This window comes from Conger conger, chromosome 17 (assembly GCF_963514075.1).
Source record: "Conger conger chromosome 17, fConCon1.1, whole genome shotgun sequence".
In the NCBI taxonomy this organism is placed as follows: Eukaryota; Metazoa; Chordata; class Actinopteri; order Anguilliformes; family Congridae; genus Conger; species Conger conger.
The window spans coordinates 14,867,020-14,891,136 of NC_083776.1; the positions used below are offsets into that span (position 1 = coordinate 14,867,020).

At 47.4% G+C, this 24,117-nt stretch overlaps 1 protein-coding gene across 3 annotated transcripts in view; it reads left to right on the plus strand.

The window, feature by feature from the left end:
• The first annotated feature begins 1,944 nt into the window (after positions 1–1,944).
• Positions 1,945–24,117, plus strand: part of slc39a10 (solute carrier family 39 member 10) — a 46,297-nt gene continuing 24,124 nt past the window's right edge. The window contains exons 1-4 of one of the 3 annotated variants that reach the window (XM_061226737.1): positions 1,945–2,066; positions 15,184–15,212; positions 20,144–21,463; positions 23,558–23,735. In XM_061226737.1, the coding sequence (XP_061082721.1) occupies positions 15,210–15,212; positions 20,144–21,463; positions 23,558–23,735 (1,501 nt within the window). In that variant the 5' untranslated portion in view covers positions 1,945–2,066; positions 15,184–15,209. The remainder of the gene's footprint in view (positions 2,067–15,183; positions 15,213–20,143; positions 21,464–23,557; positions 23,736–24,117) is intronic. The other 2 variants (XM_061226738.1, XM_061226739.1) reach the window with 2 other exon arrangements.

Below are 24,117 nucleotides of genomic sequence, written 5' to 3' on the forward strand. Positions count from 1 at the left end.
ATTCACATACACACACGTACACATACACACATACACACAAGTACAAACACAATCACATACACACACACACACCCATAAAGACACATTCACATAAACACACGTACACACACATTCACATACACATGTACACATATTTACATACACACATGTACACACACATACACAGACACACACATATAGACCGTCAAACAGGGAGTTGAATCATAGTGGCCTGAATCAATCAATTTCAATCTATCTTATGTCATGTAGAACTGTAAACAAAATCTTTTTCACAGCAGGTTCAAAGACGTCTTTACATGGAACCAAAACAAAGCCAGACTAGACTGAATGTATACTGAAAGCTATGATGAATCACATTATATCAGAATGAATGAACAAGAGTGATATTTTTAACGAGACACATTTACACTACAAGGATTGCTGAACAAAGTATATCCTGCTAATAATATATAAAGGTGACACAAAAGCAGCAATTTTCCATTCGAAGGAAAAGGTTATATATTATATATTTATCTAGAAATATTTGCACAATAATATGCACTGATGCATTATGTTCAAAGTGTTTCAGTAACCCACACCCAGGCATAACTTTACATTGAGAGTACAATATAAGTTAATGCTTTTCAGAGTTACCACTCAGTCAGGCTGAGAGTCTAATCATGTACCATATTCAAAGAAGCTGTATGCTTATGATGATGACAAAACTGACACGTGAGGTAATATTTCACGTGACTAGCTAATGAGGTTTACTACAATGTCTAGATTTTGCCACTAGTTTGAATGCATGCTCTCCACAATAAATACCAACTTCACTTAATGGGAAATAAATAAAAATGTAATAACTCAAACATGTGCTAATTAATTTTAATTCTGTACTGGAACGTATGATTAAAAGAACTCATGGAAGTTGTTAATTAAATCAAATTTAAAGAAAGTGGTCAAAAATGTTCAAAAACACCACTGATTAAAATATTTGGCATGATCTGTAATTTCTGATTGAAGCACCAACTCTAGATGAAAAAGTAAGCTTTCATAAAACCACACATAGCAGGTGTTGTGATTAATAATTTACAACATTATGTTTGGGTGGAAATGAATGTTTTATTTGAAAAATGTAAGACTTTGTTTTATTCCATTGAATCATTTATAAAGCACACTACTTTACACATGTTGGAAAATAAAGCTTATGACAATTTTTCTTTTTAGTTTGCAGTATTTTTGCGCATATTTATCAACTGGGTGCCAATATTTCTGGACCTGACTGCGTGTCTACATCTTCTGTTCTCAATCACAGTCACATTTGATATGAATATATATATACTAAAATTAAAGCTGGGAATATGGACTTTAACCTTATATTTGTTGTTTCCATTCAAATCCTGGAGCACTGAGCCAATACAACAACAAAAAAATGTCACTGTCACTGTAAATATTTACAGACTGAGCCGTATATGTGTGCGTTACTGTACTAAATAATATATTCTATGATATCACGTAAAATTAAATTCAAAATAAAGTATGCATGTCAATGTGAGAAGCATCACATTGCATTTGAACTGTATAGCCATCAAACTATAAAAAATACAATGAACTTATTTTATGTACTGTAGCCTACATGACATTGCATATTAAACATGTTTCGAGGATTAAACTAAATACCAACATATATTTGTTGGTAAACAACATTAGGCTGTTGAAGTTTACCGCCTGAATGTCATATATTGCTTTGTTGTACATTATATTAATTGCCTTGGTGTAACTGCAGTAAGATAAAATGACAATTGAGATGTTTCTGTTAAGAGAAAAGATTGCAGGGATGAACACAATTGCGTCCGGATTAAAAAGGGAAAGACGTCATTGTAGCATTGTGCGTCTATTCCGCAATTCCGAAGTACTCCTTTGCTTGAACACATATCAGGATACGTACCGGACGTGCGGAAAATACGCAAAGCTTCGTGAATACCTTTTTCCGCATATACCCGCCAGCCTTTTGTGCGTGGCTGCCTGTGCGGATTGAATTTTTTTGGTACCGAGCGAAGAGGAGATGCACACGGCACTCGAGTGAGGTAACTATATAAAAAACCACGATTTGTTTTCATACACTCCCACAACACGGAACCGGGCAGCTAAAACGCAACAACTGCGGGGATGTGCCAAGAATTGTATTTGCTGTGAAATAAAGTGTTTGCAGTTTAAAATGTTTGAAAAGCTTGCTGTTGTTAGCGACCTAGCCCCTCGCCATCTCGCTAAACCCATTTCCTGGGAATCGTAAATGCTCGTTATCTTGTTAGCTAGCTAGCAACTCGATAACCGCAAGTTTATATTTTGTTAGCACGCTGGATATATTAAGTTGGTCACCGACTCACCGGTGTATCAACGTTAACGTTTTTGCTTGCTTGAGTCGATATCTGTTCACCAACTTCAAGCTAGCTGGCTAGCTATTGTACTAACAACGGAAATTTAGAAATTTAGACCGGTAGGCTTGCTAAATGCTAGCGATGGGAAATTGACTAACCAGTTGAGGCGCGTGCTGGACAAACTAGCATACATACATACTGGCTGTATCATACAATTTCACAATGTAAACTGGGTTGCAGCCATATGTTATAACGACCTTATGCGGTTTTAGCTGCTTTTCGTATTTGCACGCTAGCTAATTTTTGTATTTTAATTTTAGTCTTCCTTTCCACGTGCGCATTGTAGCGCTAGATAACATGTTATTTGAACCGGGCTAGCTACATATTACTAGCCAGCTTAGCTATTGTTTACGGCTCATGTCACCTGGCTAGTTGGCTTGCATGGGTTTATATTGGCCCGCTTAAATTTGGAGGCAAGATAAGATTGAAGTAAGCTGTAAATCTTAAACGACAAGATTATTTCCCCGAAGACATGCCGCAGTAAGATAGCTAGCACAGAAAGAAGATGGTGAAAATGCACACAATTTTGCTCAATGTATTTGACTGACTGGCTGTAATACGTTAAATATTGGTCGGAGTAATGCAGCACCGTTGCAGACATTTGGAGGTAAAATGCTATTTAAATGGTTCGCTTGGTGATCGCAGGGCTAGTGAGATAATGCGTCTATAGCTTCTCCTTTGCTACAGTACAACATACTTAGTCGTTTTTAAGCGTGTCTTCGGTTCCTACTCAGGTAACCTATAAACATCCAACTGCATTATGTTTTGATCATTACGTTAACTCATTGTAATAAACTATATTGCTGTGCTGTCGTCCCTAATGGTAGCCTACACCGTCACACCAGAGATTGTTAATACACAATAAAGTAAAATGTGATTTACAGTAAGACAGGGCCGCTGGTGTTGGGTCTTCTGTAAGTCGACATTCTAGCTTGTTTGGCGGCGTCAAGTCATGCGGTCAGCAAGCTACATGAGTAGGCAGAAGGCGACCTACAGGGTGTGACTAGTTCAGAATGACCGCAGCGCATATCGTGTACATTACTCACACACGCTATACACTCATTGAGCACTTTATTAGGTGTTTATTAGACTTCTTTTTTAGGCTTATTGGTCTTCTGCTGCTGTAGCCTATCCACTTAGAGGCTTGACGTGTTGTGTGTTCAGAGATGCTCTTCTGCATACCACAGTTGTAATGTGCGGCTATTTGCATTACTGCCGCCTTCCTGTCAGTCAGCTTCGACCAGTTTTTGCCAACAGAACTACTGCTCGCCATTCCCTGCACACTCTAGAGACTGTTGTAAAATTCCTGGCACCAACAATCATTCCAGTCACTTAGTTGCTGCCACATGATTGGCTGATTAAATATTTGCATTAACAAGCTGGTGTACATGTCTACCTAATGAAGTGATCACTGAGTGCATGTAGCCCATGAGTTATGGTGCCATTATCTGACCGCTGATACCCAAGAACAACACAACTCAGTAGATTAGATAAGCCATTTTAGCTGGAATTTTCCGGACTGCGAACAGCGTAACCCAGTTAACTTAAATGACTGGGGGTGAGAAAGAAGATGACAAGTTAGCAACAGTAGGAAATGTTGCATGGAAAGAGACATGTAACTGTAAAAAAAGATGTAAAGACTTGAGTGGTTGGTGCTTTGCCACTTTAGTTAAGCCTGTATATTAAGCCATACATTGCTGATCGGTTGCAGTTGACATTAAGGGCTCAGATACTGAAGTAGAATTTTTTTTCTTTTTACACATTTTAGTAGTTTGAGATGGATTTGACAACTACTTTCTCCTTATAATATCCCTGTGCATTCTATGACATTTTGCCATCTATGATGACAAACTCAAGGAACACTTGTCTTAATCCAGGGTGCAGGAGAAGGAGCGACCGGTTTCAGAATTGTTTGCCTCTTGATTTTTTAATTAGCTCAGTCATGTCTTGAATCTGACATTTGTGTCAGCACCTCTGTAGACTGCAAGTGTATCCGAAAGATTTCACTGTGCTCAAGTACAGGAGTGAACCACTGTAGTTTATGGAGCTGTCAGAAAACCAAAAGTTAGGTAATCGAGTGGAACAGAAACCAGCACGCAGACCGGCCCTCCAGGACCAGAGTTGTGCACCCCATTTTAATCGCTCACTGAAATGCGGGTTTTGATGCCGCTGCCAGTTCTGTCATTGGCCTGCCATGTTGGCACTGCAGGTGCACTCTTCATAGGCACCTGCTGCGCTCTTTTGTCAGAAGTTCTGGGAAACGCTGCGTGTGCAACGTGCAACCTCTTCTGCCATTTTTACAACCTCCCAGTGTGCAGGGGAGCGACGTTCACCGAAAACACATTTTTCATGTGGTTTTATTGCTGAATATTAAGTAGTTGTGTCAATGAAAGATGAAACTGAGTTTCTTTCAATCTGTCAGCAGTTTTGTTAAGTAGCCTAAGTGACTCTATCTGTGCAGCCTAAATTGGGTTTTTTCGTACTTCAGTGCAGACTGAGGGACGTGCGTTTGCGGGTACTCTTTGCTGGAGACGATTAATTGCTGTATTATTTGCTGTTTGGGCCTAATTGCCTGCCTGGCCGCACTGCCTCCCTAAGTTACACCGGCAGTTTTTGTTCGTTAGAGGAGTAATGGGCTCGGTGTTCTTGATTCCACGTCCTGCCCCAAATCAAAATGACCGGAGCCAAGGAGCCAAGGACGGCACACAGGACTGACGCGTGGGCGTTGCGGCGTTTGAAATGTAGCAGAATCCGCCAGAGGTAAGGGATGATTGCTGGCTTCCCCCCCCCCCCCCCCCACCCTCCAGTCAAGCTAATGGCCTGCGTCTCTCAATCTCCCTTCTTTGTGCTCAGGGGCTATGACGATTTCCATTACAGCTTTAATCAACAGCCAGACTGGGGTTTATAGCCCAGGGAAGCTGTGTGTCTGTTTGTGGTACCATTGACCCTGGCACATCCTGTTAGGGCAGGAGAGAGGTCTCGGGCGGGCGGCAAATTTATGGGAGCGCGAGGCACGGACTGTGGCGTCTGCTGCAGTCTGCTTCAGGAGAGCGAGCCACGAGATTAATAGGGTGAATCTGCAGCCACTTTCATCCTGCCCTGTGTGCCTTCAGAAGGATAAACTCCGCCATGATTGCGGATATTACACACAGCCGTTTGGAAGGGTGGCAATTTCAGTCATTGTTGCATTCCCGGCAGCGGACCGAACACACCCTCTCCACCCCGGTTGACACGTGGATTGTCGGCGCTATGGTTGTTATTGACACAATCCTCTCGCACAATCTCACCGCTGAAAAAGCTGCTTACCCTCAGAGCCGTCCCTCCACCAAATGAATCCATATTCCCGTGGCCGATGCTAAAGATTAATCATAGACCTCTCAATTATTTGTACTGCCACTTTGCATAATCCACTTTGCCTAATCACCTTAATGGCGATCGTAAAACATTTTGTCCCGCACAACATTGCGACGATAAAAAGCAATAGGGATATCCCCTTAGGTAAAGGTGAAAATAACACCGTATCGATACCGGCATCAGGCCTAGGCGTTGAAGTAGAACCCGCACACATAGAAACACTGGCTGCTCGAAGCTTGTGCTGTAATTTCTGTCATGGTTATTTGAAATATACGGGCGATTTGTTCAATATTCCCTTCAGACGGCGAACATCAATCATGTCAGTGTCTTCACCGTGCAATTAAAGTCCTCAAAGAGTGCTATGGAAACAAGGTACCCTGCTGAGACTAAAACTCGTGATATATCATTCATCGCAATTATAGTCCAGGGATGCTTCCTCTGTTATACACGGGTTGTACAGATTCATTTGATGCAGGGCCCCGAATCCCACGCAAATGTCTTCAGGCCAAGATGTTTCAATTAGCTTGCGCTAATTTCTGTTTGATTTGTGGTTTTACAGCTTTATAACATTTTTTTGCTTTAACCGTAATGCAGTTTGTGTGCCGTGGCGGCCATGTTGAATGTGTTTGTTGGAGAGACCAACGCTGAACTTCAAGTTCAAGATAATTGTTTTTGTGCTTGCTGGAAGTTGACTTCATCACCCTGGAAATGGGGGGAGGGGGGGGTCCTGCCTCATGACAACGGTGGCTCATATTTGTATGGACAGCAAATATCATTGGCTAAATATCAGGGCCTGATGGCACGTTAATATATTTATTTAGCTGACAGTCCCATTCAAGAGCGAGAGATCAGCATTGAGCTGCTAATTAGTAGTGTCAGGTGGGCCAAATTATAGTTGAAATGAAAATCTACAGGATGGTAGATCTCCAGGACCAGGGTTGGTGACCATGATGCTTTATGTGAATTCTACCTTCTCTGACATGCGCTCTGTAGTTGTTCAATGACCAGTTGGGTAGTGCACGTCTTGTATGTGGCTTTGCCTGAAAGAGTCTGCCAAATAAAAGTAAAGTAATGTCATGTCTATTTCGGGAATGAACCCTCATGTTCCACTCATGAGCTTCCTCTCAACCAGGGAGGGGTTACCGGTTAGGATGATGACACAACTCTTCTCTGACCAATGGGCAAGAGTAGTGGACAGCTGACCGATGACGTCATCTCAGTCTTGTGTGAGAGGCAATGCCCAGTCCTGATATGTTAATAATAATAATAATAATAATAATAATAATATTAATAAGAATAATGATAATAATAATATTATGGTGTTAGAGCTCTGATCTCAGGCTATGGATGCGGACAACGTCTGGAATGCGACAAGGTTTAATTATTAAAGGCTTGAACTAGAGTGCCTGTGTTAGCAGGACTGAAGTGCTTCATTGACAGTTCTTGCACACACTTTTTTTTTTTGCTTGCAGTTCCGCGGGGGCCTTTGGGGATATTTTCTGGGTATTTTTTGTTTGATGGTATTTCTAGGCTCAGTACAAGCGGTTTTAGTGTAAAGGCCTCATCGTAACCAAAAGAGACCGCTATTAATTCCAAAGGCATTTAAGTACTACTGAAATGCCTATGCATGTTGAAATAGGATGTGTAATTGCATTAGTGCTTCTAAATGAAATCATGTTAAATGAGTTATTTTGCAACCCTACGCAAATCCCTGTTCTCATTCAGAATCTCTGGTAGGCTTCAGGCATTTTCCTTGGTTGCGTACTTAGCCAGACACCGTCTCAAGTACTTTATTTATTTTTACTGCGCACGCTGTGCATGGTGGCGTTAACTCCTTAAACTGAATTGTAGGACTGTGAGATGGCTCGTTCGGAGACAGCGGTGAGTTTTAAGCCACAGACATGCACGTCATTTATCTAATTCCTTAACCACTTTGTGGCCGCAATGTGCACCTGCGGAATACCTGTGTGTATAGGCTGCAGGCAGTGCCTCTCTTTAACTTTTTTTGTATTTCCTTTGTAACCTGCATGTTTAAATGAAGCACGCATTTCTGCCTTTTCTTGTTCGGGAGGTCGTTCCATACGTCGCGCACCCTTTCTGACTAATGTCTTGGGTCATGTGGGAAGCACCAGTCATACAGCTCTACTAATAATAATAATAATAATAATAAAACAGAAAGGTTTGAGAAATTCCCGGCGCACCAAAAAACCCAGTTCGCCACAGTCATAAATATTCACGCCCGTTCTCATAAATACACCCCAGACCGTGCAAATCGGCCGTCGTTTGCGATCGCCATTTTTTCCCCCTGAGCGCACGGAAACTCCTCCACGAGGGTGACGCGAGGCGGATTAATTGCCAAAGTCACATTGGTTAATGGTGGTGAAGAGGGACGGGAGAGCGCAGCCCTGGGCCCCGGGGCCGCAGGGTCAGGCGGGGCAGCGCGGCGTGAAGGGGAAGAGCCTCCGTACTGCACCCCCACATCCCCGCCCCCCAGCACCCCTCCGCCCCCCAGCACCCCCACGTCCCCTTTCCCCCGCCCCCCAGCACCCCCACGTCCCTGCTCCCCCGCCCCCAGCACCCCCACGTCCCCGCTCCCCCGCCCCCCAGCACCCCCACGTCCCCGCTCCCCCGCCCCCCAGCACCCCCACGTCCCCGCTCCCCCGCCCCCCAGCACCCCCACGTCCCCTTTCCCCCGCCCCCCAGCACCCCCACGTCCCCGCCCCCCAGCACCCCCACGTCCCCGCTCCCCCGCCCCCCAGCACCCCCACGTCCCCGCTCCCCCGCCCCCCAGCACCCCCACGTCCCCGCTCCCTCGCCCCCCAGCACCCCCACGTCCCCGCTCCCTCGCCCCCCTGCACCCCGTGATCTCCCCGTCCTGGCCCAATGTGTGAGAGGCCGTCCTGGCCTGGCTCCCTCCTCCTCCCTGGGGCTTCAGCCGGGCTGAGGGAATCTGCCTGGCAGGCGTTGAAAATCCCCTGGATTAGCACCCCCTCCTCTCAACCCTTTCGTAATTATTTTCCCCCGCTCTGTTACAGTGAAGCTCTCCTCCTCTTCTTCCTCCTCTCGTAGTCACTTCTGTCCGGCTGATCGGGCTTTTTTTTCCGGTCTGGGTCCTGCAGTCCTCTTTGAGGTCGCCCTGCGATTCGGAACAAACCTGTGTGTGTGCGTGTGTGTGCATGTGTGCATGTGTGCATGTGTGCGCATGTGTGCGAGTGTGTGCACGTGTGTGTGTGTGTGTGTGTGTGTGTGTGTGTGTGTGTGTGTGTGTGTGTGTGTGTGTTCACCGGGTGTGGTAGCATGCCTGATCCTCTCTTACGCGTTTAGTGTATGTTTGCTCAGATCCACAGGGGGGTGGTGGGTGGGGTGGCAGACTGGGGAGTGGAGAGGGTGCGTCTCAGCCCTCCCAGGTCTAAGTTATGTGTCCGGTGGCTGATTAAAGCCCACCCGCCCTCTCTTTCCGCGGGCAAGGCCACCTGACTCGTGAGGCGTGAGGTTTTAAGACGTAAACCTCGGCTGCCTCCCTACCCGAGACATTACCTCGGAGGAAAGCCTGGGTCGGACGCAGGCCTTCTGGGCTGAGGAGTGAAGGTGAGACCACACGCCTCGGGGCGGAGGAGAGCTTCCCCCAGCCCTGTCGCCATCCCGGTTCACTCACTGCATCGCCAAACGGAGGAACAGCCGCCCGCAGGGACCCCCTCCTTAAAATCTCTGGAAGAAGAAAGGTAGCACCGTCTCCTCTCCTGCTTTGTTCCTTCGGGTGGGTGGGGGGGGTTTTACTGATTTGTCCTGCTCTGTTTGGGAGGGAGGCTGGCTGGCTGGCTGGCTGGATTTGCTGCAGGATTTGGTCATCGCGAGCACAGCGTTACAGGTTGCCCGTTGCAGATGTTAATTTCACGGTCCAGATCCCAGCCAGGCTGGTGCAGACCGCACAGGGGGGTGGGCATTCTGTCTGTCTGTCTGTCTGTCTGTCTGTCTGTGCGTGTGTGCGTTTGTGTGTGTGTCTGTGTGTGTTTGTCCGTGTGTCTGTGTGTGTGTGCGCACGTGTGTGTGTCGGCGTGTCTGTGCGTGCGTGCTTGTGTGTCGTGTGTGTGTGTGTGTGTGTGTGTGTGTGTGTGTGTGTGTGTGTGTGTGTCTCTGTGTGCAGGGGTGTCTTTCATCCAAGCCCCTCAGATCCCCGTCCCTGAAATCTGCCTCCTGCTGATTGTTCTCAGAGCTCCAGTCCCCCCTCACCCTTCTCATCGCGCCCGGTGAACGTGCTCCTGTGCCTGGGCTGCGGGCTCTTGAGGCGGGGGAACGAAAACGGTGTAATTGATGTACTGAAGGCACGTCGATGACGGTGTGGGCTATGCACTTTGTTAAGTGTAGACTACCTGCGGGCAGCCCTGCGTGTAAATGAACGGCACTAATGAGCGTAATCATAGCGGAGGCGCGATGTCACGTGACGCCGAACGCGAGGTGTTCCGGGGGCTCGCCGGCGCGCCCCCCGTTCTCAGAGGCAGGCGCTGGGAAACGGGCGCAGCCGACTTAAATGTGGGGTTCGCTTCTTCTTTTAATAAGGGGTGTGTGGCCGTGATTGCATATGATGAATGTACAAATTACAATGGAATGTGATTTGTTTGACGATAATGAAAAAACCCTCAGCGCTGCACTGCGGGGAGACCGCATAGAGTACAGCGAGCAGCAGGTACGTACGGGGCCGCTCCGGAGAGCTGAAGGTACACATCAGGTGCCGATCACATGACAAGGCTGGACCCACGCCACCCAGGGAGACTCCTCTAGCAGCTGCTGGATTAGCGGCTTCACGGAGCACGGCTCTGTAGACTGGAGTCTGTACGCCTCTGTAGAAAAACGCCTAAGCAAACCCGTGAACGTACGTTTGTGGAGCTAAACCCCCCCACCCCACCCCGCCCGCTGCTCTCCCTTCACCTCTAGCACTTCCTTTTTTTCATTGAAGATAACGCACTTTTTCAACCTGTTCAACCTCACTTTGAACTCTCTTACCGGCTGTTTTAAGACATAGCTTGCGCTGGTCAAACCATGTTGAGTATGGAGCTGGTCTGACTGTTCAACCAGCCACCAGCTGTTTCAAACCTAGCTTGAGCTGGGGGGTTTTTTCAGCCGGGTTATGTAATGGCTCCTTCAGTCACTGATGACTTGGTATGGTCTCTTGTTTTTTGCCTCTGAATTTGGGCGTGTGCCAAACGGCTAAGTAATGCAAGTGACTCTAAAAGGTTCACCTTGACTGTGCCGTGGTGCCGGCCACAGCACCTGGCCTTCCACTGCCATCTTCCTCACCGCCATTCTGAGCAGCGGTGGTGTCTCTCAACATGGCTGACAGACCAAACCGTTTCTTCGACAGGGGGGAATTTAAAGATTTTCCGGGGCTTATCTTTCTCATCCGATGAGGGCTGTGGGCCCTGCGAACCAGTTCACGAGCTGGCCAATAGCCTTCAGGGAACTGATCCAGTAAACGGTTGCACGTTTCGAGTCTTTTTTTCAGCCGGATAATCAACGGTAATCGATCAGAAACAGTGTTTGAAATGATGTCGTGAAATGCAGGAGATGCACATCGTTTACAGTGCGAGGTATATTCGCATCAGGCGTTCACATGCATATTTTACTACTGTAGAAATATACATACGAATGGGTTTCTTATTGCATTATTACCTTCTTTTTAGCAGTATGCTCGAAGTGTGTTGTGTCGGGGAGGGAAAATGTATATTCAGTCATACGGCTTCGCTGTGTACAGTAACAGTGCAGTATTGCAGATTTTCCTCCAAACAGTACGGGAGTGTGGTCTGCCGTAACCGAGTCAGCAGAATCCCCGTGGAAATGCCAAACGAGGAACCCCAAGGCTCCTCACGGTGATTATGTACCCTGAAGCAATTGAGAATGCGGCCAAGGAATTAAACGGCTCCTATTGTTGTTTTTGTTGTGCCGCTGTCTTTTTTTAAAAAATGAGATCATTATGCAAAGCCGACGGACTCACTGATCCTTGTAATATGCGGATGGACAGATTTAATGGGCTCCGTTTGCAGACTGCGCTTTCCCATCACGGGTCCATCTCGCCTGGATGAGGAGCGCCGGGCTTTTGTCTGTCAACTGCCGTTACCGGGATCATCCCTCTCCGCTAGATTGCATCCGCTTACATGAGACAGCCATTCATAACCGTTTCAGCAGTGTCCGTCAGGTACCCGTAGCTTAGCTCTGTGGATTCCAGAGGAGGCAGTTCATCTACAGGTGAATCCCCCAGTGTCAACTTCTGGGGCAGATGTAGCTACCAAATTAATTGAGGCAGCTAGAACTCCACTCTCCAAGCTCATGTGTGATTTCTATTATGTCCTCATTAGCCTAGTTTAGGGACAATTTCAAGGGCTTGGCCCATGGCATGTGTACAGGCTGAATTAGAGAAAGGCCATTCCATGGCACCTTCAGGAGGTTGCACCATGGCCTCTGTGTTGGTTGACAATGATTAGACATAAATTTGAGCTTAATACTCCATTTAGTCTTGCCGGTAAGGCATTTATAGTTTGTCACCTTTTCTTGAAGGATTTATCTTCGGTACTCCATGGGGTTTTTTTTAACACAACAATTTACAAACTAAATTTACATGACAGGTGTATTTGTCAGGTGTGAATGTGTCAGTCATAAATGACAAGTAGGAACTCTGACACAAGGGACACCTGCTTTTCCGCAAATTCCACTGCCAAAAATTACAGGCAAACTATTCTGACATGATGACCAAGCATTACACTGAATAACATCACCAACATTGCAGTCTGAATTTTATTTATTTCCCAACACTGAGGTGCATAAAGCATGCACAACATATATGATACATAAATAGCCTACCTTTGAAAAGGTGGCATTTTTCATCAGGATTAAATCATATCTGTCTACATTGAGACCATTGTCAGCTATTCAGCTGTTATAGTTGATCCATAGTTGAACTTTTTAGCTAGCCGTTTTACATGTGCATGTTTTAATCTTTAGCACCTTTATTAAAACAACACGCTAAGTACTTTACACGTTTCTGCAGTCTTGTAGAAGAGACTTGCTGTCACATCTGGTATTTCCATTTTTAATACCAATTTGATTCCAAAGCTCATATCAAAGATGCAATAAGATGAGACAAGGTGGTAACCTTCTCAGGAAACTACGGAGTTTCCAACACAACATCTGCCGGCCTCTCCCAAATGGCACTTTCAGAATGTCCCGGGATTCTTTCCGTAAACTTGTCTCCACATTGTCTCTTATCCAAAGCAAAAACTGGGCTGAAAGCTTATTGGGATCTTTGAAGATTAAACGGAGCTTTGAATGCAAATATTTAGTGAATGCCCTTGTCAGCAAAAACAAACATATTGAGTGATTTGGAGGTCACCTCTCGATTCGCATAGAAAACACCTCGCATTTATGGCCCTTTGGAAAACGTGAGCGCAATAAACGTGCCAGTGCTCCGTATTTTAATCAAGTGATTAAAAACAAACTGGACGGTGGCAGAGTCCTGGCTTGTGCTGACTCATCTGCACTGTTGGCTCGGATTGGATTGTTAGCTCTATTCTGCAGAGCGGGCTGCCCCCACAGGCCGCCCCCTGTAATGATTTTCAGCGCTTTGATTGGCCTGTCCTTTGTCTCCTGATTGCGGCCCTGGTGAGAAAGCTGCTGTTGAAAACATGTAAATGCTGTGTTTGGCTGAAGGACCAGGTAATCAATCAGCCTCCTCGCTTTGTAACACCACCTCAGCTCTGCATAACAGATTTCTGTCACTAGTCTGCTTGTGTTCATTTCAGTTTGATATAAAAGCCCAAACATGTAAGTCTAACTCCCCCTTATGTTCATATCATTTGAAGCAAATTTAATAAGAAGAAATTTACCCAAGTAAGAAACCGACTCTTGTTATTCACAAATTTTCATTTTTCAGTGGGGTATTTGATGGCAGATAGGCAGGTCTTTATACCTGGTGATAGGATACACACATTAACATTTTTTTACAGTCGTGAATGTAAGGATCGTTGAACCTCCCTGTATTTATGCAGCACTCATCCAAGCGGTTAAAAACAAATAAAGAAAAAAAAAACTTCCCAAAAATATCTGGCTCACATGATGGGTCCCTGGCCAGCACACGTGAGTTCGCATGGGTGGAGATGAGCACCTGACCTGGCTCAGCTGACACAATAACGATGCTGGCAGGGGAAGTAATGAAGTCCTCCTGCTCTCCAATGCAACTTTGATCTATTCCATAACAACCCTTCAGTTACCTAAGACGATAACAGTGAAACTTTGAAATACAAACATTTCCTGGAATGCGTTACGGTTAGTGTGGTGCTCCAAAGCTTTATTGCCGTTGTACTGTAAGCAGCGGTCAGAACGTAGGAGTGCCGTATTTATGTTTTGATACTGGAAACCCAAGTGCGCGGCTCCATTTTGGCTCCATCTTGGCTCTGTCACAAACTTGTAAGGCTGGGCGTGGCGGCGCAGGCCTTTGGTTCTGTGCAGGGCAGGCAGGCCATGGAAAGCACCCAGGCGCAAGGAGAGAGAGTCTTATGAAAGCGCTTAAGGGGGCCCCCATCTGTGCTGTCTCTTTGCCCGAGAGGCCAGAGATGAGTGGCAGAGACGGGCTCAGCTGCCTGAGCCCGGGTCGAGAGTTGAGGCTCATCTCCGCTGCAAAAGAGGAGTCGTAATTATCATTTTTGTTTTGTTGAGCTCTGCGCACTTAATGGCAAGATCTGCGTTTTTTTTTTTTTGCCTTTCCAGGCGCTTGTGTCAGTTTGACTTCCTCAAACCTCCAGCCCCAACAGCCCCTTCACCCCCACTGCAAATTTCTCCCAAACTCAGTTTCCCCGCTTTCAGCCGTTTTTAACCAGCTGCCGTTATCCACAGGGAGAACTCGGGGACGCAAACGCACAACAGCCAGGTGCTGCCTTCTCCTCTCTGATTTTTATGCTCCAACGGCTGGCAGCCGGGTTCCAGCAGTAGGCCCCGCCCTTCCGAACGAGTCGTCACCTTCGGTCGCTCATTCTTCCGTGGAAGCGCTCTTCAGAGCAGCTTGGAAAGGCCTGTGTCAGTATGACAGCACCTTTTCTCACAGTTCCTGCGCACTTATCAGTTGCTTTTGTCATGGTGAAAGGGGACCTGGGGAAAATTGGGGAAGTGAAGGGGGGGAGGGGAGTCATCTCTGGGACTCTAGGTCACGCTAGGTCGCGGAGCGTCGCGTGGGAAACGTGCTAACGCTAGCAGAGTGTGGTCATGCAAGGCCGCAGTCTCACTGGGACGCTCTGTCAGCACTCGCTCGGGAGCGATGAGACGCCGTTATCCAGCGTCTCCTGGACGGGGGGGGGGGCCATTGTCAGGTGCGTTCATGTGTTCCCACTGTTCTCAGGGCAGACAGTTAAACCACTCTTTTCCTTTGCAGCAGAGGTGAAGAAGCTACCCGCGGATATGGTAAGTGAGCAATCATTTTTATTTTATTCTTTCTCCCCCCTCTTCCTGCCGACCTTTCTAACAAAATCTGACATTTTCCAGACGGCACGCAGGGCTTAATACCTCTTTAGCGTCCTGTCAGATTGCCCCACCCCTCTCCCTCCTCCACGTGTCACGGTAGCACGGGCGTATCCTGGAGAATACAGTAGTACAGCTCTGCCATTTGGCGTGTCATTATCAGTACAAATGGGAATAAAGAAAGCTGAAAAACGTTGCATCACGGCACAACACGTCATAGTTAGAGGTCCATAACTTTGTAAGCGAAAGTCCTAAATCTTTGTCAATTTGTATGTATCTTGCGTGTAGAATATCTGACCTCGAAAAACATGCAAGTACTTTCATTCTGAAAATTAACTTTTTTGGGGGCGGGTCTTCATATCCAAAAGTAAAGATATTTTTAGTGTCATTTTATTATAAATGAGTCATCTGAGAACTGTGTGTGTAAAGTTAAACAGGTTTGGTATAATGATATGACCCATGGAAGGCCATTGGCACATTTAGACCGGCCCAGAAACCAGACCCGACTCTCGGCCTGTTGAAGTTACATTCGTTATCAACTTTTCTAGAAGGATTTATCTTCGGTACTCCATCGGGTTTTTTTTTTAACACAACAATTTACAAACTAAATTTACATGACAGGTGTATTTGTCAGGTGTGAATGTGTCCGTCAGAAATGACAAGTAGGAACTCTGACACAAGGGACACCGCTTGTCCGCAAATTCCACTGCCAAAAATTACAGGCAAACTATTCTGACATGATGACCAAGCATTACTCTGAATAATATCACCAACATTGCAGTCTGAATTTTATTTATTTCCCAACACTGAGGTGCATAAAGCATGCACAACATATATGATACATAAATAGCCAACCTTTGAAAAGGTGGCATTTTTCATCAGGATTAAATCATATCTGTCTACATTGAGACCATTGTCAGCTGTTCAGCTATTATAGTTGATCCGTAGTTGAACTTTTTAGCTAGCCATTTTACATGTGCATGTTTTAGTCTTTAGCACCTTTATTAAAACAAGACGCTAAGTACTTTACACATTTCTGCGGTCTTGTAGAAGAGACTTGCTGTCACATCTGGTATTTCAATTTTTAATACCAATTTGATTCCAAAGCTCCTATCAAAGATGCAATAAGATGACACAAGGTGGTAACCTTCTCAGGAAACTAAGGAGTTTCCAACACAACATCTGTCAGCCTCTCCCAAATGGCACTTTCAGAACGTCCTGGGATTCTTTCCGTAAACTTGTCTCCACATTGTCTCTTATCCAAAGCTAACACTGGGCTGAAAGCTTATTGGGATCTTTGAAGATTTAACGGAGCTTTGAATGCAAATATTTAGTGTTGAAATTAAGTGAGCAATCCTTTTTTTTTTTTTTTTTTTTTTTTTTCTGCCGACCTTTCTAACAAAAGCTGACATTTTCCCGACGGCACGCGGGCCTTAATACCTCTTTAGCTTCCTGTCAGATTGCCCCACCCCTCTCCCTCCTCCACGTGTTTATCATGGTAGCACGGCCTTATCCTGGAGAATACAGTAGGAGCCCTGCCATTTGGCGTGTCATTATCAGTACAAAGGGGAATAAAGTCCGCACGCCGCGATTAGCCCGCACGGAGAGACTTTAGTCTCCACAGAAGAATGTGGGTCAGCGTTGGTGACCCACATTGTTCCTCATCGTTATTAATTTGTGCCAATTCCTCACGTCTTTGTCCGTGGCTAGGTGGCTCTATAACCCAGTTATTCATCTCGAAATGTAGGCTAACTGAGGTAAAATAAACCTGCAGTACCCCCCCCAGTCACACAGAGATGGAAAACTATCTGCACTCTCTGAAAATAAAGGTGCAAATAGTGCCTAAGCAAAGGTACAAATGCTTGTTGCATTTTAAAAGTATATAAACTTGTACCCCTAGCCAGCAATATATAATTAATTTCTACCTCTTTTGTTTGGAAAACGTACTCATTTGTACCCAAGGAGAATATTAATGTACTGGGAAATTCTATCCTTGAAGAACAGAAATGTTCCTTCACTGTCACTTTCTATTTCTGAGAGTGTATGAGCTTTGCTGCTTCTTACTTTTAGGTAATTAAGACTGCCAGACTTCTCTTCTGTTTCCCACATTGTTAATTGGATGCTTTCGGCAGGTCATGTTGAACTAAACAATACTGTTTACTGCATCATTTACAGCACAGGATCAGGGTGTTTTGGCGTGTGTGTGTTTGTGTCTGTGTGTGTGGAAGAGAAGGGAGGTGGGAGGTGTGTTTTATTTGTACAAATAAAATATATTTGTCTAAGTCGTTGAAATGCGTGAAATGATCGAGGTTGTGATGACCCAAGGGACATGTTTAATTCCCTCTTAACTGGGCTGCCAGATGTTCCTTTCCTCTCTGGCACTGGAAGGTCCATGTTTTGCCCAGTCTCATGATTATAGCATTAACTGCAGCTGTTGTTGCTTTTTTTCTTTTTTCTTTCTCTTTGACAACAATCTCTAAAAAAAAGTCAGCCTTTCAACAAGGGCTTTATTGTGCGACCACAAAGAGACTCCTATGAGGGGAGAAAAATATATTTTCAAACGTGGAATTGCAGGCTGGCCCCTATCTTTTCTCACAGGTCAGAGTTCAGTGTCATTCCAAGTTTATAAACAGTTGTCGGGAGCTGTAAAGTGGAACCATAATTGTGTTAATGTCTGCAACAGGAACTCAGTCCTCCGTGACATAGCCAGTTAACTTAATTGCCAGAGACGGAAGGAGGGGAAATCGCGACTGTGAGTACTTTTCACGGGTAGCTGGGCTTACGGGAGCAGGGCGGTTACGATGCGTAGCCTGAAGAACCTTTAATACTGGATGTTAATGAACTGATGTTTGTGCTTTTCAAAGGCAGCAGGAATGCTGAAAGACCGAGTGTATATCCTGCTGAAAGAAATGGCTCAAGCTAGATTTTCAGCAGCTGGTAGCTGGTTGAACAGTTCAGATTAGCTCCACGCTCAACATGGTTTGATCAGCTCAAGCTTGGTTTTGAAACTGCTGGTAGCTGGCTGACCAGTTCAGATTAGCTCCACGCTCAACATGGTTTGATCAGTTCAAGCTATGTTTTGAAACAGCTGGATTTTACATTAAGGTAGGCTAGCTGCTTGGAACCTCTTGCAGACGAACTGGAAAGTCTTCAGTGACACCTTGTCTTAACTGGACTGGCTTTGGATTTAATGGCTTGATGGAATGTTGCTAGTAGTAGACCTGAAGTTAAATCAGATTTTGAAAACCCTTTTCAAATGTCTCAGTCATGTAAAAGCCAGAGTTATGGCTGCTGGGTTTTCTTGGAGTGATTTTATTTTTGTTGTGGGATTAATTTATGATTATTCTTCAGCCTTTCAAGAATCAATTTCAGCTGATCGCAGGTTCATATTTTAAATGCTGGCTTCCATAACTTGCCAGTGTATATTAATTATTTTTATTATTTTCAAATTCAATGTATAGGAAATCCCAATCTCCGCTGGGGGCTGCTGATACCATTCAGCCAGTGAAAATGAGATTTGTATCGACTTTTTTATCGACAGGTCATTTGGTTTATGAGATATATTTAAATGGTTTGAATATATTTCAGGACTGATGGGGTAAACCGTTTGAAGTGTTAAGGTGGGAATGTAATGGGAAAGTGAAGGGCTCAGGTTGTTCATAGTGTGCTCTGGTCTGTGAATGTTGACCTGAGCTTTGGGATGGTAAGGGCATCGTAACTGTACTAGCGGTGTACTGTCCTTTCCTCTATGGTCTTCATGAATGAAATGCTGCACATCAAAAGGGAAGGACGTGGTATTTGTGTGTATTTCTGGGTGTTTGTGTGGATATGCGTATGTGCATGTGTTCTTGTGTGCATGTGCACATGTCTGTGTTCTTGTGTGTGTGCGTGCACACATGTCTGTGTGTGTTTGTGCACATGTGTGTGTTCTTGTGTGTGCGTGCGCGCATGTCTGTGTGTGTTTGTGCACATGTCTGTGTTCTTGTGTGTGCGTGCGCGCATGTCTGTGTGTGTTTGTGCACATGTCTGTGTTCTTGTGTGTGCATGCGCGCATGTCTGTGTGTGTTTGTGCGTGCCATGTGTGTGTATGTGCATGTCTGTGTGTTTTTGTGCATGTGTGTGTGTGTGTATGTGTATATGTACATAGGTGTATGTGTGTGTGTATGTTTGTATGTGTGTGTGTGTGTGTGTGTGTGTGTGTGTGTGTATAAGCAGTCACACGCAGTATGCAGTGGGCTGACAGGGGAAGGAGATGTGCCCCTGGCGCTGTCCAGTAAAATTTCAGCACATCTTTACGAGGCATCTGGTGCCTTAATATGCTGCTCCACCTCTCCGTCACAATCTGTGAGTTTTGTTTTTCTCACTGAGCAGCTCTTTCTGGTCGACACCCTGAAACGCTCCCCCCCCCCCCCCCCCCCCCCCTGGAGAAAGGGCTATGGGAGGAGGGCGTAATATCATCTGACCGGAGCTCCATCACTGCTCCCATCATTCCACTCTCCTCTCTCCGTTCCCCTGCATCCCAAAGAGAAAAAACACCTCGTATTCTAGCCTCAGTCAAACGGGTGCAGAACGGACAGGAGAAATTGCTTGGGAGATGTATGGCATTAACGCAGAGAGAAACAAAAACAATTTATCTCACACTTGTTCACTGCGGCACGTGCACAGGGTCTTGAATTTGAGCGTTTTGCCTGGCCTTTCTCAGAGAGGAGCAGTAGACCTGGCGTAACTACGCGTGTGCAGGCCAGTGCCCCGACTCTCGTGCTGCTAGGCTACCACAGAATAGGAGCTGATAGCTGAGATTGCCCTCTTTGTCCTTCTAAGCTCTTTGACTTGAAAACGCTGACTGCCGTCCCCCCCCCCCCTGACTCTCGCAGGTGTCTGGAAGCAGCGAGGAGACCATGAAGGCCCACATGCACACCCGCTTCTGCCTGCTGTGCGTGGTCACCTTCCTGTTCCAGCAGTGCAGTCACTGCCACAGCGACGGGCACCGCCACCACGACCGCGACCGCGGCCACGACCGGGACCACGACCTCGACCACAGCGACCTGCAGATCTCCCAGGCGCCCTACGCGCAGGCAGGGGGCGCCGTGGAGGCGGAGAGCGAGCAGCGCTTCTTCATCCAGCAGCTGTTCCGCCGCTACGGAGAGCGCGACCGGCTGGACTTCGGGGGCTTCCAGAGCCTGCTGCTGAGCCTGGGGCTGGGCGAGGTCCGGGTGGTGGGCCTGGAGCACGAGGACCTGGGCCACGACCACGTGGCTCACCTGGACCTGCTGGAGGTGCAGGAGGGCCTGCACTCACACTCGCCGACCCACCCGCACCCCCACGACCACGAGCACGAGCACGAACACGAGCACGAACACGAGCACGACCGCAAGCGCGAACGCGGCCAACCGCACCCACACCCACACCCACACCCCCACCCCCACCCCCACCCCCACCCGCATGAGGAGTCAGAGGAGACCTCGGCTCCAGACTCCCCCCCCTGCAAACGGAAAACTGCAGGGGTGACCGCCTCCCCCGCACCCACACCCACCAGTGAAGGATTCGAACATAACAATACCCACGACCACGACCACGAACATAACAATGAACATGAACATGAACATGAACATGAACATGAACATGAACATGAACATGAACATGAACATAACCATGAACATGTCCACCAACATGAACACGAGCACGAAGTCGGCGCCCCTAGCGTCGACCAGAAGGAGAAACGACCTCATCGGCGCAAACAGCCGCACATGCACCACCGGCACAAGCACAACGGCACCGCCAGCCAGCCTGCAGGGCCGCACAGGGCCAAGAACCCAGAGCAGGTGGGGCAGGTGGAGCCGTCGGGGCAGGTGGACGACGCCGCCTCATCGGGGCAGTCGGAACACCCCTCCCAGGCGACGCCGCCCGGAGACTCGAGCCCCAAACGGACCAGGAGACCCCTGAAAAACAAAACCCCGCGCAACAAAAACAGAGGCGGCCCCGCCCTCACGCCTCCCCCGTCTGCCCCGGGGGATGATGGGAATGCGAAGAGAGCCGCAGAGGACCTAGACGCCGGCGAGCACCAGGAACACGACCACGCTCACGGGGAGGGGCATGTCCACGTGCGGCGGAGGGAGGCTCCCGGGAGCCCAGCGGGTTCCGCCCCTGCAGCCTCAGCCAATCACCACAAGGGTCTGGAACACCAACACGAGGAGGTAGGTCCTGTCCTCAAGGCAATAAACACTGAAAAAATCAAATAAAGTTGTGCTGTGTCCATGCGTTTGATCTCAGTTTGCTGCTATCCTGAGGTCTCTCAGCATGAGGCAGTGTCTCGTAGGCTTACACCCGCCCACTCCTGAAACTGGTCTGTACTGCTGTTCCTCATAATTCAGTGACTCATCAAGACCCATCGTCATCACAAGGGCATGTATATATGGGCTCTTTGTGTAGTCAGGCTCAGCTCCAGCTGCTAAAGGAGATGTTGTGTACGGCTGTAGTGTGTGTCGAGTAGCAGACAGATCAAGGTCATTATTCCCCCCACCAGGGGTCAGCTGTTGCTTAGTGAAAAGGTAGAAAATGATCTCCCTTAGTGTGTTTTCTCTCCTAATTACTTAACACTGTGAGTGTTTGTGCTTACTGTTGGACTTCATTATTAATGTGTTTTAACACAGAAGCTACAGCAGATAGAGAATACAGACAAACCTCTCCAAAGCCAAAACAAACAATGCCTTTAACTGTAAGAAAAAAACTGTTTCGTGTGCTTCATTCGGCAAGAGGCTGTCACTTTCGAAGGTGTTCAATTATTACTGCTGGGGTTTTTTATGAATTTGAGCAGACGAATATATTGACAGCCCAGAATTTGTGTTAACTGTGGGTGGACTGCAGACCGTGCTGTTCCAGGCCTCCTCTGGAAGCCCTTCACAGCAGGCCCCCGACGCCGTTCACGCAATTTCCAAATCTCATTTGTCAACGCGCGCTATCCGACCGCGTGGATAATGCCGGCTTAATGCGGCGCGCCTTGCGTGAACGAACGCTCACAATACACACTTTAACACGCACAATAGCCAGTCGCCACTTCCTCTTAAGGGAGCGTTTGTTTGGATTGGCAGGTTTTTTTTATTTATTTTTATCAGCGGGGCGGATGAAGCGCAGGCGGAAACGCCCGAGCGCGGTTTGTGGAGAAGGAAGGAGAGGCGGCCTGTTCAGCAGCATAGCTCAGATTCCGCCCTCGGCCTCCCCGCCCGGCGGGTGTGGAGGAGCTCTGATTGACGCGTGTCCCGGTCGCGGGGTCGCCCCGGGGCCGCGGGGCCCGGCTGCACGCAGGCTCCTGAGGGCGTTAGACGGCGCAGAGGTCCGCGTGTTACTTTCCGTATATTTTCGTTAGTTGAAATATAATTGGGAACGGGAGCTGAAGGGTTTTCCCTCAGAAGAGGGCCTCAACCGGTCCCCGCTCCGACCTCATATTCGGATAAGCAAGGCCACTGGGACTCCTGGAGTACCCTGGGCCTAAACTCCTTTCCCGGGCACCGCTGCTGACTGACACTTACGTGAAGGCCACGAATCGGGGGAGAATTCCTGAAGGAAGTCCCTGGCGTTGGCTTTCGCACACGGGGGGGATCGGAGCTGACGTCTTGCACCAGTAGCGGCGGGCGCCTCTTGGCTGATAAGCAAATGAAGTTAAATGTCGCTGAACTCAGGAGGACTGCAGCCCGACAGATGCCCCACGTTAACCTGGGGACCGTGGACCGATACGGTTTGGGTTCCGTCGACAGCTCATTAGACAGACGGTCTGAGCCCTGGCGGGTTGGAAAGGCCTGTGGCTGATCTGCACCCCCCAGGACAGGAGGCTGAGCTGCGAAACGTCACCGTCTCAACAAGACTTAAGATCGAGTGGAAAATATTAGCTTGTTTTAAGTTAGCGTTTGCCTGACAAGTGAACTATTCTTATTCCACTGTCTTTGCCAATATTTTCATCTATTTTAGCAAAAAAGTTAAATAAATAAGATTTTAACCCCTTCTGGGTGGCTGCAACCTGCACGTCACATCACCCTTAACAGGCGGATGTGACGCCAGTGTTGTGTTTGATCATATGACCGTTTTTCAAGACACATAACCGTTGAAATGCATTGTGATTCCTAGGCCTTCCTATGGGTTTCCTATTTGGTGCCTTAGTCCATAATGGGTTAAGTCTCAGTATGAGACTGAAATGCGTGTTATTTGTAGTTTTTCTGCAGTGTTGAGGAGGAGTATTTAACGTGCGATGGATCTCAGTCCCCTGCTCAGTCTCAGTCTGTGTGTTTCCCCCGCAGTGTCTGAACCTGACCCAGCTGCTGCAGTACTACGGCCTGAGCTCCGACTCCCTCATCTCCCCCACCACCTTCACCTACCTGTGCCCCGCCCTGCTGTACCAGATCGACAGCCGCGTCTGCATCCGCCACTACCACCAGGTGGACATCGCCCAAACTGCCCTGGAGCCTGTCCACTCCGGTATGGGCCTGCCGCCCCACCCTCCCCCCACACACACACAGACACACACAAACACACATACACAAACACACACATACACACACACACACACACACATACACGCACACACGCACACGCACACACATACATACACACACACATACACGCACAAACATACACGCACTCACACACACATACACGCACACACGCACACGCACACACATACATACACACACACATACACGCACACACACACACACATACACGCACACACACGCATACACGCACACGCACATACGCACACGCACACACACACATACACGCACACACGCATACATACACGCACACACACGCACACACACGCACATACATACACGCACACACACGCACACACATACATACA